The following is a 13,451-nucleotide window of genomic DNA, read 5'->3' as shown; positions in this document are numbered from 1 at the left end:
AACTTACAAATAAATACCAATTCTAATTTAAATTTCAAATTTTAAAAATATAATCAATATCTAAAAATTAAATTATAAACCATGTGTAAACTTTATATGAAAGGAAAAAATTGTAGAATATAAACCATTTTTTTATTTTTTTGAAATATTTGTAAACTTTACCTAAAGGGAAAAAATTTGGTATTTACAAAACTTTGCACAAAAGAAAAAAAACTGTATTATTAAATCATACATAATATTTGTTTGAGTCATCGTAAATTAAAAAAAAAAAAAAAAAAACTAAAATGAAAATATAAACCTGGTACTTCTTCAAATAGAAAAACCAAAATAGTCTATATTCCCTTCTCAATCTATATTTTGTAATATTTTTAGTATCACCAAACTGTACTGCTAAGAAGGCGCATTGGGTCTAAAATCATTATTTATAATTTTATTTTGCGAAGAAAAAATAATATATGTCCGCTTTTTTTAATGGTATAACAAATTTAAACTTACTCGTAAAAAATAATTTGAATGGAGTAAAAACGAGAAATCATAATATTTAAAATATAAAAACATTAAATATTATAATGATAAAATATTTAAATTTTAAAATATGAAAATAAGATTAATAATATCAACGATTTGAATATAGAAAAATAATTATCAGAATAAATAAATAAAAATAATATTATCAATTTAATTTTAAAATATATAATAAACATTATTTTATAATTTAAATATATTTATTATTCTTTAACTAAAATATTTTATTTATTTATTTATTAAATATAATCCTAACACAAAACTAAGCATGTGACAACTACATTCCTTAAGAAAACGAAGAAATATGGCAGCAAAACATTATACCGCTTCACATTTATTAATGGATAAACCCCTTCAGTTTGTAAAGTTCAGACAGCCCCCTCTATGATCATATCGGAAGGCCGACCCCATTCGTAGGCGGAGTTGTTCCACCACTCCCGCATCCCACTGCAGTTTTGGACATTTGTTGGCGTAAACACACTCCAACGACATACAATGTTGGATACCTTCCAACTCTTCTAACTCCGAACACCTATTAACTTTTAGGCCGTGCAGCTTTGTCAGCTGCCCCAAACCCCGTATCCTCTTCAACTTCACACATCCACTTGCCCACAAGACCGTAAGAGATACCAATGTTTCCAAACATGGCAACTCCTCCAATCCTATGCAGTTTATAATTGTCAGCATGTGAAGTTTTGCAAGACCATAAATGTTATCCATTTTCCTCAAACTAGGACAGTCCCAAATACTCAAAGTTGTGAGTGTATTTGGCAATGTTCCAACCTCCACCAGACTATCACAGAAGCTTATGTCAAGTTCTCGAAGGTTGAAGCAAACACCTTCAGCAAATGATACCTCTGATATCCCTGTTTCACTGAGATCTAACTTTTGGAGCCGCGGAAGTATGCAGTGGTCAATGGAAGACTCCAAATCACTCAATGGAAGAAACGGCAGCTCTCGTATCAACGGACAATCTAATATCTGCAACTTAGTCAACTGAGCCAACCGTCCAAGGGAAGCGGGCAAACTTTCCAACTCCCTGCAGCACTTTATTTTCAATTCCTTCAAGTTGCTCAAGTCACCCAGCGAAGCCGGCAAACATTTCAATTCCTTGCAGTCATAGAGCCGCAATTCGTTCAAACTCTTTAAGGAATATAGTGAAGGCGGCGGAGCGTCCAGCAAAGGGCCTACTACCATAACCTCCAAATCATGTAGCTCTCCAATTGCACTCGGCAATTCTTTTATATTTGTACCTCCCAAATATAGCCTTTGAAGGGACGCTTGATGCACAACCTGCTGAGGGAGTACTTCAATTTTCGTGCAGCCACGGAGATTTATGTGAGCCAGCGTGATTATATTTCCTAGTGTTTCGCTTGACATGGTCAAATTAGTGCATTCACTTAAATCAAGATGCTGGAGTTTAATTAATTTGCAAAAAGAATCTGGCAGTCTCTCTAGACCGCTGCAGTTAGACAGGTTGATGTGGTGGAGGCTGCTTAAATCACCAAGCGAATCTGGCAGACTTTTCAAACTGGAGCACCGACGCAATTGGATTCTGTGTAGGCTGCTTAACTTACCAAAGCACTCCGGGAGTGATTTCATTTCTGAAAACTCATCCAACACCAAGGCCTTTAATGATTGCAGAAAGCAAAATCCTTCTGGCAATTGTGTGACATTGACCTTCCTTTTGACGTCATAAGGACAAATCACGATCCGTTGTAGCTGCGTCAGCTTCCCTATAGACTTTGGAATGCTTGAGAGGGGAGCTTTAATTTCCAACTCCCGCAACTGTAAAGGTGCCTGCAAAATAAATGAATAATCAACTTTCAACTCTAAGAAAAATATAAATGAATTATTATTCTAATCGAAAGAAACCCTTAGAAAATATATGTGAGACACTACGGTACAATTACAATATCATAGCTAATAAACACAATTTCAACAAATCCTAATTTACCTGTGATTCCTTTTTCCACAATGTTTTTAATTTACTCCCTTTCACTTGTAGAACCCTTAAGTTCTTCAAGTACGAAATGGACGAATGCAGCGAAGAGTAGGGACAGCTGTCCCAGTGCAGCCATACGAGATTTCGAAACTGCACCTTTGTCAAAATGTGCTTCACAAGAACACCTCTAGAATGAAGAAGTTGCAAATTCCTCATACAAATACCACTACCATGAAAAGGATATTGTTTATTGCAAAACTTCATAAAACTGTGCGAAAACAGTTCGCTACTTCTTTGGCACCAAGGCATTACTGAGCTGTAATAATCAGTTGATCTAATTCCGCGCACTTCGTTTATTACCTGTTCAGTACGAAAAACGATGAAGAATTTAAAAATTCTACACTGATTTCTGTAGAATAATTTTAATTTTCTACAATTTATAAAGATTCAGTACTTACGGACAATTGTTGCAAGAGATCATCAATTTTTCCTGTAGAACGCCAGAGACGACGTGGCAATGAATTATCCTTGGCAATCTCTCTTCCCATGTCTCGCAGGTGATCATGCATTCTTATTTGGTTTTCACTATTCACCTCTACGAGGCATTTGTTCTCTAGATTTCGAAATCCCCACAAACCGTTACCACCTGATCCAGCGCATATTCTGATGACCCTATCCCTGTCTTCTCCTATGAAAAAACAGGCAATATCTAAGAATATCTGGCGGTCCTCCGTATCCAGTGCGTCGTAACTGATTTGAAGCCTTTGCTTTATCTCCTCCGGAAGTATGCGTTGAAGTTTATCCAGCTGGGCTTCCCAGTAAGATGCATCTTCTTCTCCATTGAGAAGTGCCCCAAACACCTTTAAGGATAAAGGCAATCCACCACAGGCTTCTGTGAACTTTTTTGCCAAAGATTCAAACCCTGGGAGTGGATGTGGCTGATTGAAGGAATACAAACAGAAGAGTTCAAGAGAATATTGTGGAGGAAGGCCATTTAGGTTATACATTGATGACTCTTCGACTCCTGACCTTCTGAGAACATCTTTGCTCCTAGATGTAATCAGTATTAAGCTATCGGAGTGGAGTACAGTTTGATCAGGTAAAAGTTCATCAACCTGATCCATCTTATCTACATCATCTAAAATTATTAAGATGTTAGGAGATGAAATATGCCTTTTTAGAATTGTTTTTGCTTCATGGACATTATCTACTGGCTTATCCCATCCTAACTTCTTAAGAAGTTCTATCTGCAACACATGTAAAGTGCCTTTATCTGCATTATCTCTGACATCAGCTAAAAAGCAGCATCTACTGTAACCCGAACTCTTCCTATTAAACAGTTCTTTTGCCAACGTGGTCTTTCCTACACCACCTAACCCCACGATCCCCACGATCTGAGGTTTTCCTGCATGCTGTCGCGGCAAAATGACTGTATTTTCGAGATCAATTACCTTGTCATCCAAACCTGTTGGATATTTAGCAACGTTCAAAACTGGTTTTTTCACCCTTTTTAACACTTCTTCAACCACATTATCTACCAGCTCTCCCTCATCGCTGGTTATTCACAAGAAAACAGAAAGGAAAAGAGAACTAATGAGAAAAGAAAGTCTATACATATATCCCGTAACATAAAATAAAGTCTCTACAGCGTGCATCATGTAACATAAAACAATACAATAAGCAGAGAAGTGTTTTAAGTTCTCACCCGTTACACGCTTCCAGCTCAAAGCCGCTTATTCCTGCAGCTTCAGAAAGCGCATTTCTCCAATTTTGAATGAGGCTGGGGTCATACCGCAACTTCTCTTCACCAGTTTCAGGATCAGTTGACGTCTTCTTTTCTAGTTCCTCCAGGGCTTTAGCATACCCTCCTTCTTTTCCCCGTGTCCACCGCAGCTCCTCGGGCTTCACCTTGTAAAACACTGGAATCACTGGAGAATTTGACTGCAACATTAAGACGAGTTCTCGAAGACACCAGGTTGATTCGGCATATCCGCGTGAAAAAATAGCCACGTGGACTGAGGCGTATCGAATAGCCTCTTCAATCTGAGCAGCAAAATAGTCTCCCCGTTGCAACTCAGGCTGATCTAGAAACACTCGCAACCCATATGATTGAAGCCGCCGATACAGATGGCTGGCAAAATTTTTCTTGACATCCAGACCACGATGGTTAATAAACACATCGTGGTCGGAATTAGGAGTGGTGGAGGTGGAGGTGGAGGCTGCGGCGGAGGAAGATTGAGCCATTGCTGATCCAGCAAAATACAAATAGAGGTGACGGGATATTCGACGCTACCGAAGCAGCTTGCGAGGGATGAGATTAGGGGAGAGTCTGGGAATAGCAGAAATTCTCCGAAAAAGTGCAATGAAAAATGTTGATGTTGTGCACAGAAATTTAGATTTGCTAGGAATCTGAGACAAGCAGAAATTATGGGAAAAATTGCTATGAAAAATTTATAACCATTAAACCCTTGAGCGATCTCTCTGAGAGTTGTGTTTCAACGAATCAAGAGGGACGACTCCGGCAACGACTCCTATCTCTCTGTGTGTGTGAACAGGAGGGAAAGAGAAGTGATTGATGAAACAACTTGGCAGTGTCCAAGCGTATGGGAAGATGTAGAGGTGGTAGGCGCTGGACAGTTAAAAGTCTGACGGAATGTGAGAAGATGCATAGGCGGTAGGTCCTTGACAGGTGGAACATTATCCTCCATCTCGCACAACGACAAAATATGAAAGGTACACGCACATGGGCGAGATGCGCTACAGTTTCGTTAGACGCAAAAGTCAACAAAAGGTGGGGCAGTCGCACATGGCCGAGATGCTCGACCACGCAGGCAAAAGCAAAAGTCGGCAATAAGCGGGCCCACTTGAAAGAAGCGATGGAACCCTGGCAGTTTCGTTAAACGCGAAAGTCGACAAAACGTGGGGCTCTCGCACATGGCCGAGATGCTCGACCGCGGTACAAAAGCAAAAGTACGCAATATGCGGGCCCACTTAAACCCTAGCAGTTTCGTTATACACAAAAGTCGACAAAACGTGGGGCACTTGCACATGGCCGAGAATCCTTTCAATATGATAATGTAAATACGGTAAACGGCGTCAATTTTAAAGCCTACTCGGCGTAGGCAAAAGCAAAAGTCGGCAATCAGCGGGCCCACTGAAAGAAGCGATGGAACCCTAGCAGTTTCGTTAGACGTAAAAGTCGACAAAACGTGGGGCACTCGCACATGGCCGACCGCGTAGGCAAAAGCAAAAACCCGCAATATGCGGGCCCACTTTAAAGAAGTGATGGAACCTTGGTTTTGTGTATTCACTTTAAATATTTTTTATCCAAGTTGATTTTAGGAGAAAGATGGGAAGTTTTTTGAGTCTAATTTTTCTAAAATTTGGCTATAATTTATTGAAATCACAAGTTTGATGTGTAACCCCAACACAATAAAAGTGCTTTAGAGATTTTTCAGAGGGTTAAATACAAATGTACAATAAAAAAACAAATTTAAATAACACAAATCAAAATTTCACCTCAAATTGTTCCCACACCAAAAAATCTAAAAATTAATAATAAAAACAACCCCTTTCTTATCACTTTTTCTAAATTTCCCATGATCTTGAACTTTAGATTTTCTTTTGCCCAATATACTTTCTTGCTTTCTTTTATTTCTCCAATCATTTTTACTTTACTTCCACCTCCCTATAGTTTATCTGTGCTTACGTCGTAAGGCGTTTCCCTTTGGGAATAACTTTCTTATCTGCCATTGTGTACTATCCTGAATCGTTGATATGATGCGTTAGACGATTACAGAATTTTCATCCATTGGATCATTATAGGCGGCAATAACTGCTGCGTTGGAGGTTGGTTAGAGGAAACACTCAGCTGTAAGTTCGTTACAATAAAGACTCATGCCACTCTGAATTTGGAGAGATGCCACTCTGTATTTTGAGAGACGGTAAAAAGGCGAGAAGGGATTATAGGCTGGGGTAATTGTTGCGCGAGTGTGGAGAGATGCCACTCTGTATTTTGAGAGACGGTAAAAAGGCGAGAAGGGATTATAGGCTGGGGTAATTGTTGCGCTGGAGGTTGGTTACAGGAAACACTCAACTAGAAGTTTGTACGACTCATGCCACTCTGTATCCTGATAAACCGTAAAAAGGCGAGAAGGGACGCTACCCCTGGCTTTCTTATGCGTTGTGGAGTTTTCCCATCATAAACGCTTTCATAGCTATGGTTTTCCTAGGGATGGCTATCTTCTTGTTCCCCTGATTCGGAATTTTCTCAACCCTTTCATTTCCAATGGTGGCGGTGTAGGCGCTGCTACTGCACCTGTCTCTTGGTTCATTGCCCATTCTTCTGCGCTGTATAGATTCGAGGAGTGGGTAGCTCCAGCGGTTGTGGTCAAATCAGTCTGCGTGGCCTGTAAACAGAAAGAGGTAAACCATCTCTCATATGCAGTGAAAGTGAGAGAGCTCTGGTTTCACACCATTCTCTTCTGGAGTTTAATGTTTTCTCTGTACATGACGAAAATTACTCTGTATTTGCAGTTGTGCTTGTGGCTGGAATGAATCCGAAGCTTCTGGTTGACGATTTGTCCGAGGAATTATTGGGTGAGTATTAATCGGTCATGGGTTACACTACTGTGTCTTATACTACTGTGGTGAATTGCCACAACCACCAAATCTGCCCAGAGCGTATGAAAGCAAGCGGCCTGGATTTGGTCAAATAAGGGTGCCTGGGGCTTGAACAATTGGCCACTATAGACAGGATGTGTGATGTTATTATTATTGTGATTTTCCCATGAGTAGTCGTGGATGTCAATTCACTGTCACGAGCACTAAAAGATTATCTCTTGATTCTCTTGTTTTTTCTGTAACTTTCACCAACAAGAACATTCCTCAAAGTGCCTCTTTTGGTCCAGTAGCGTTTGCATGTCTCACAGAAATAGCGAGGTTGTGATAGACTGTAGATGTAGTAACAAAACTTGGTATTTGTAGATTCACATTCTAGGTATTTCAATGCAGTGGCCATCGTTGCACTGAGCAGCCAGAATCCAGGAACTCAGCAAGTTGCGGCGGCCTTATTCGGAGCCTCCTCCATATCTATATAAATAAATAAAAGGTCAGCGTTTCAAATTTGCGGCGGCCTTAATCAGAGCAGCCTCCTCCATATCTATATAAATAAATAAAAGGTCAGCATTTCAAATGTGACACTGTGTTTGATATACATGAATGACAACATGTTAATTGGGAAGTGGTATGGGTGTTTGTTTAGACGGTTTGTATCATTTGAAAATAAAAGGTCAGCATTTCAAATGTGACACTGCGTTTGATATACATGAATGACAACATGTTTGGGAAGTGGTATGGGTGTTTGTTTAAACGGTTTGTATCATTTTTCAATAGTTCGAACAGAAAAAGATGAATAATCAACATCCACCATTGTCACCCAAAAAACATCATCCTTTATAAAAATTGAATGTCAAAACTACAACAAGGACTTTGATACATTACATAGATTATTAAATTAAGTAATTATATTCATAAAAATATTCACAATTTCTTATTACAAATATTAAAAGCCTACATAATCTCATTCTTTAATTATTTATTGAAAATACATTAATATATACTTATACTTATCCCATACATCAATATATACTTATGGTCATCTTACAGGGCAAATTGTTTAAAAATAGAATATTAAGAAATATAATAGAGATTTTAACGCAGCTCAACACAGGAGCTTTTAACGCATTTAAAAAGTCCATGCACATAAATATTGAACACATTTGGTCCAAGAAATCATTCATCCATTAGAAGAGACTTCGGTTTATAGCTGTATTTCCCTCTCACAGATTAATTACGATACAACTGCACAGCCAATACCGCACTGAATCCAATAAATTGCATTCTATACAGGTGGATCTATTATCAGAACTCATATATTTACAGCACTTAATGACTACTGAAATTATTAACTTTTATCTGATCTTTGATGTATTTTCGCTCTATGCATAGCTGCTACATCCAAAGCAGCTTTTTACAATAGGCTCTGCAGCCACAATCCATTGTTGTGCTACATTTTTTTTCTTTCAGACTAACAATAAAGCTTGCAATTAAAACACCTTGAATTAGACATTCTAGTTATCTAGGTTGGGTTGAAAGACAAGGCTCCTCAGATGTAGGTTTTTGCGATCCTGGTCTTGTGGATCAGGACAGCTAGGTAACCAACTCCATGAGTCGTGGGTGACACTGTAGACAGCTACCTTTAGACTCCCATGAGCCCTGAAACATATCTTGTCTCCTACTCCCACGCACTCAAACCACGTGGAGCAGGAATCCCTCCAAAATTGTCGACACACAGACTCAGACATCCTCCCCATCTCCTTCCAAGAAAATCCATCACCATCAAAACCATCCATTTGAAAAAGCTCCCACATCATCACTTCTTTTGTATGCCTCCAACCATCACTATTGATAATTCAAATGCCACCAATCGATGCCATATATATTGGGTCCAGAATCAGGTAGATCAATGGCTAATGACATTCCTTTCTGGACGTGATACACCATGATGCCCACCGCCTGATTTGGCCCACAGACAGCCGATATGCTTGCATGACAAAGCATCGTTCCAACACTTTCAGACGCTACGGAAACGGAGAGAAGACAAGCGTGGAATATCCAAAAAAATATTTAAGTTACTCAAAGTTTATAAATTAAATTTATAATTTTAATAATTTATTTTTGTCAATTTCTATTTTAACAAAAATAAATAAAAAATAAAACTAAAACAGTTAAAGAGTGGCCAGAGAGAAATTTGTATTTTCGTATAGTTCAAGTTTTGAGTTTTTTAATGTTTTTTGGTCGTTTTCCAAATGTTAAATAACAGAGAGAGAAGACGAGCATGGAATATCCCTTTTTTGGGGGTCATTTTCCAAATTTTGAATAACAGAGAGAAGACGAGCGTGGAATATCCAAACAGTGAGAGGATTATTAAAGAAAGGGAAGACCGGGGTCTCTTTCGTTTTCATAGGCTCGACTTTTGGGCCAAGGATAGTATTCACCACACACTATTACATTCTCAATTTCTTATTGCAAATATTAAAAACAATATTCTTAGTAATTTGCATTTTTATTAAAAGGGGGTTTGGGATTTTAAAATATAATGAATAATTTAATGAGTTAATTTTGGTTGTAAATTAAATTTATTGGCCAATATACTGTAGAAACTTCTTTTAAAGTGAAAAGAAATCTTTGTGGTAAATTTGCTTGGATTCTTTCCTCAACTAAAATGACCAACTCATAACTTTTTCTTAGAAACATTATTTCATGGTTGGAGTAAGACTTTATCTGAGATCGACCTTTAAAATCCATCGTGACGAGGAGTAACCTATTATCATAACAATTGGTTTCAACTTTGATTTTTCCAACAAAAGTTTGTCGAAATGGATACAAGAGTGAGTCTTCTAGAGGCCATTCAACTCAATAGTAAGAGTCTTCTAGAGGCCATTCAACTCAATGCAGGTGATTTTATGTGCACCTCCATTATGAAGGAACACCAAAAGGTAGCAAGCCAAAACAAGATTATCTGCAAAAATTCAATAGATTTAAAACCCTAACTTGCTTGGATTCTTTCCTCAACTGAAATGACCAACTCATAACTCTTATAGAAACATTATTTCATTGTTGGAGTAGGACTTTACTGAGATGATCAACATTCAAAATCCATTGTGACAAGGAGTAACCTATTATCATAACAATTGGTTTCAACTTTGATTTTTCCCACAAAAGTTTGTTAAAATGGAAATAAATAAGAGTCTTCTAGATGGCATTCAACTCAATGCAAGTGATTTTATGTGCACCTCCATTATGAAGGAACGCCAAAAGATAGCAAGCCAAAACAGGATTATCCACAAAAATTCATTAGATTTCAAACCCTAACAATTAAGAAGAGGAGACTCATCACAATGATAGAACAACGAGCCTTATGGAGTAAACAATATCTTTGCATTCAACCATAGTTACCAAGTTCAAGTTCAAGTTCAAATTCGAGTTTGATTCGATATGGGAAATGATGGGATTAGATGGATCCTGGGCAATAGATGGCTCATTGGAGGAGTGGGAGGAAGCTCACCTACCACCACCATCATCACATGTAATTTTGTGTATTGAGAATGCGGTCAATGAAGACCTACTCAAGCATCCCAAGCTCTAACCTATTATCATAACAATCGGTTTCAACTTTGATTTTTCCCACATAAGTTTGTCAAAATGGATATAAATAAGAGTCTTCTAGAGGCCATTCAACTAAATGCAAGTGATTTTATGTGCACCTCCATTATGAAGGAATGCAAGCCAAAACATGATTATCCACAAAAATTCATTAGATTTCAAACCCTAACAATTAAGAAGAGGAAACTCCTCACAAAGATAGAACAACGAGCCTTATGGAGTAAACAATATCTTTGCATTCAACCATAGTTACCAACTTCAAGTTCAAGTTCAAATTCGAGTTCGATTCAATACGGGAAATTATGGCATTAGATGGATCCTGGGCAAAAGATGGCTCATTGGAGGAGGTGGGAGGAAGCTCACCTACCACCACCATCATCACATGTAATTTTGTGTTGTTATGAATATAATTCATAACAATTAGCTAAATAAAATGAATATAAATATTAAATAATTAAATAATTAATTAGGTTAATTAGTCATTACATTAAGTGAAAAGGCATGTCTAAAAGACATGCCCATTCACGAAAGGTCAACTGCTGAGGTACAAAATCAGGGTCCTCATTGTACATTCAAATCATCATATATACATTTTTTTTTTATTTTTTTTTTTTATTTTTTTTGGTATAAAGACTAATTCTATTAACATAGGAAAAGTATAGTACAAATCATCATATACATTTTTATATAATAATAAATTATTAGTTTTAAATGCCTTCGGTGTATTTTAACATTCAAGTTTACCAGCTATCATTTTTGTGCATCAGCATAAGTTTTTATGCTAGAGTGGTATCAGAGCTATGGCACATGATATAATCATGCAGGCCTTTGAATGTAGTTGGCCTCACCATATATCATTACATTCATGTTTTGTATCCATGGAGAATTCTAATAAAATTCAAGAAGTATTTTGGCATTTAGAAAAATCATGTGCTAAAGCTACAACATGTTTTAAGGAGAAGTGTGCAGAAAACAATACATATTCATCGCTCGAACCAGATTGGCAAGAGCTGAAGCGAATGAAGGAAAAGAGAGGGGAGGATAAGGGTGAACCAGAGGCTAAAGCTGGGAAAAAATGGACCCTTGAAGGTGAAGAATCTGATGATGATGATGTATTGGTTGTTATGAAAGCACATGGAGATGTTCCTGGGTTTGAAAATGGAAATGTTGTAATGGTTGATTTGGAGGATGAAAATATGCCGAATGGAGAGTCCATGAAGATTGATAAATCCGATGCCAATGTTGAAGATGAAATTGATCCTTTGGATGCATTCACGAATACCTTGGTACATCTAACATTGAAAATTTGAATAACACAACAGAAAATTCCATGTTTGGTAATGAAATTGAGAATGAAGCCAAAGGTGTAGGCTCCAAAGGAAAGAGGACTATCAAAAACACTCTCGGGAGAATTATACCAGGTGAAGAGTCTGATACGGATAACGAAGAAGATGAGGACTTTAATGAAGATCAGGTGGATGATGAAAATGGTGACGAGTTCATGAAGAGAATGAATAAAACTAAAATTGAGAAACTATCTATTGTGGACCACTCCAAGGTGTAGTATGCTCCCTTAAAGAAAGACTTTTACCGGAAAGTAAGAGAAATATCTTTGTTGACATCAGAGAAAGTTGCACTTTACAGAAAGCAGCTTGAGTTGAGGATTCATGGAAAAGACACACCGAAGGCTGTCAAGACATGGAACCAGACTGGTTTGACTCGTAATGTCCTCGAAGTCATCAAAAAATTAGGCTTCGAGAATCCTATGTCTATTCAAGCTCAGGCCCTTCTTGTGATCATGAGTGGAAGAGACTGTATTGGTTTAGCAAAAACAGGTTCGGGTAAGACTCTTGTATTTGTTTTGCCTATGCTAAGGCATATTAAAGATCAGCCTCATCTTGCTACAGGTGATGGACCAATTGGTTTGATTATGGCTCCCACAAGAGAGCTTGTTCAACAGATTCACTCTGATATCAAGAAATTTGCTAAGGTTTTAGGATTGAATTGTGTACCTGTCTATGGAGGTTCAGGAGTGGCACAAAAAATTAGTGATTTGAAGAAAGGTACTGAAATCGTGGTATGCACACCTGGTAGAATGATTGATATCTTATGTACAAGTGGCAGTAAGATATCAAATCTTCGCAGAGTCACCTACCTTGTTATATATGAAGCTGATAGGATGTTTGATATGGTTTTTGAGCCTCAAATAACTATATTGTTCAAAATACCAGATTAGACAGACAAACCGTGCTCTTCTCTGCCACATTTCCTGGGTATGTAGAGGTTTTTTCTTGCAAAGTATTGAATAAGCCAGTGCAAATTCAAGTTGGTGGACCTAGTGTTGTTAATAAGAATATAACGCAGTCTATAGAGTTTCATTCTGAAGGCCAAAGATTCTTGAGACTTTCAGAGCTTCTTGGTGAGTGGTATGAAAAGGGAAAAGGCAGATGCAAATGCGCCATATGTTTAGGATGGGATATACGCATTGCAACATTTGCATAATAATAATGTCATATTTTGAAGCTCACACAGGTATTCTAAGCCAATGGGATATACCCATTGCAACATTTGCAGAATAATAATGTCATATTTTGAAGCCCACATGGGTATTATAAGCCAATGGGATATACCCATTGCACATTTGCATAATAGTAATGTCATATTTTGAATCTCACACGGGTATTATAAGCCAACAAAGTGTAAAGGATAAACTTTTGGCTGTTGTGAATACACATATTTTGGACAACAAGCATAA

The 13,451-nt window shown here is 37.7% G+C and overlaps 1 protein-coding gene, 1 long non-coding RNA gene and 1 pseudogene across 2 annotated transcripts; 2 read left to right on the top strand and 1 right to left on the bottom strand.

Annotated features, from left to right (window-relative positions):
- Positions 1-879: 879 nt before the first annotated feature.
- Positions 880-4,714, bottom strand: LOC149209535 (disease resistance protein Roq1-like). The gene is made up of 4 exons (XM_089398656.1): positions 4,176-4,714; positions 2,929-4,024; positions 2,483-2,830; positions 880-2,325 (listed from the first exon to the last, which is right to left on the bottom strand). Exons 1-4 carry the CDS (start codon positions 4,712-4,714, stop codon positions 880-882), a joined length of 3,429 nt encoding a protein of 1,142 aa, XP_089254782.1.
- Positions 4,715-6,429: 1,715 nt separating this feature from the next.
- LOC149209534 (uncharacterized) lies at positions 6,430-7,669 on the top strand. The gene is made up of 2 exons (XR_016252226.1): positions 6,430-6,895; positions 7,007-7,669. It is a non-coding gene; the product is annotated as an uncharacterized LOC149209534 (long non-coding RNA).
- Positions 7,670-11,574: 3,905 nt separating this feature from the next.
- Positions 11,575-13,198, top strand: LOC149209533 (DEAD-box ATP-dependent RNA helicase 45-like; annotated as a pseudogene).
- Positions 13,199-13,451: the final 253 nt, after the last annotated feature.

This window comes from Pinus tabuliformis, chromosome 1_2 (genome assembly GCF_031772625.1).
Source record: "Pinus tabuliformis cultivar Carrire ecotype Pingquan chromosome 1_2, CPIR1, whole genome shotgun sequence".
Taxonomy (NCBI): domain Eukaryota; kingdom Viridiplantae; phylum Streptophyta; class Pinopsida; order Pinales; family Pinaceae; genus Pinus; species Pinus tabuliformis.
This window is presented reverse-complemented; position numbering and strand designations above follow the sequence as displayed.

Bases quoted from the DNA above. Each gene is read 5' to 3' on its own strand.
- LOC149209535 (XM_089398656.1), bottom strand. From the start codon at position 4,714: ATGGCTCAATCTTCCTCCGCCGCAGCCTCCACCTCCACCTCCACCACT. The intron at 4,025-4,175 runs GTGAGAACTTAA...GTGAATAACCAG, and splicing joins GAGCTGGAAGCGTGTAACGG to CGATGAGGGAGAGCTGGTAG. The intron at 2,831-2,928 runs GTAAGTACTGAA...CGTACTGAACAG, and splicing joins ATCTCTTGCAACAATTGTCC to GTAATAAACGAAGTGCGCGG.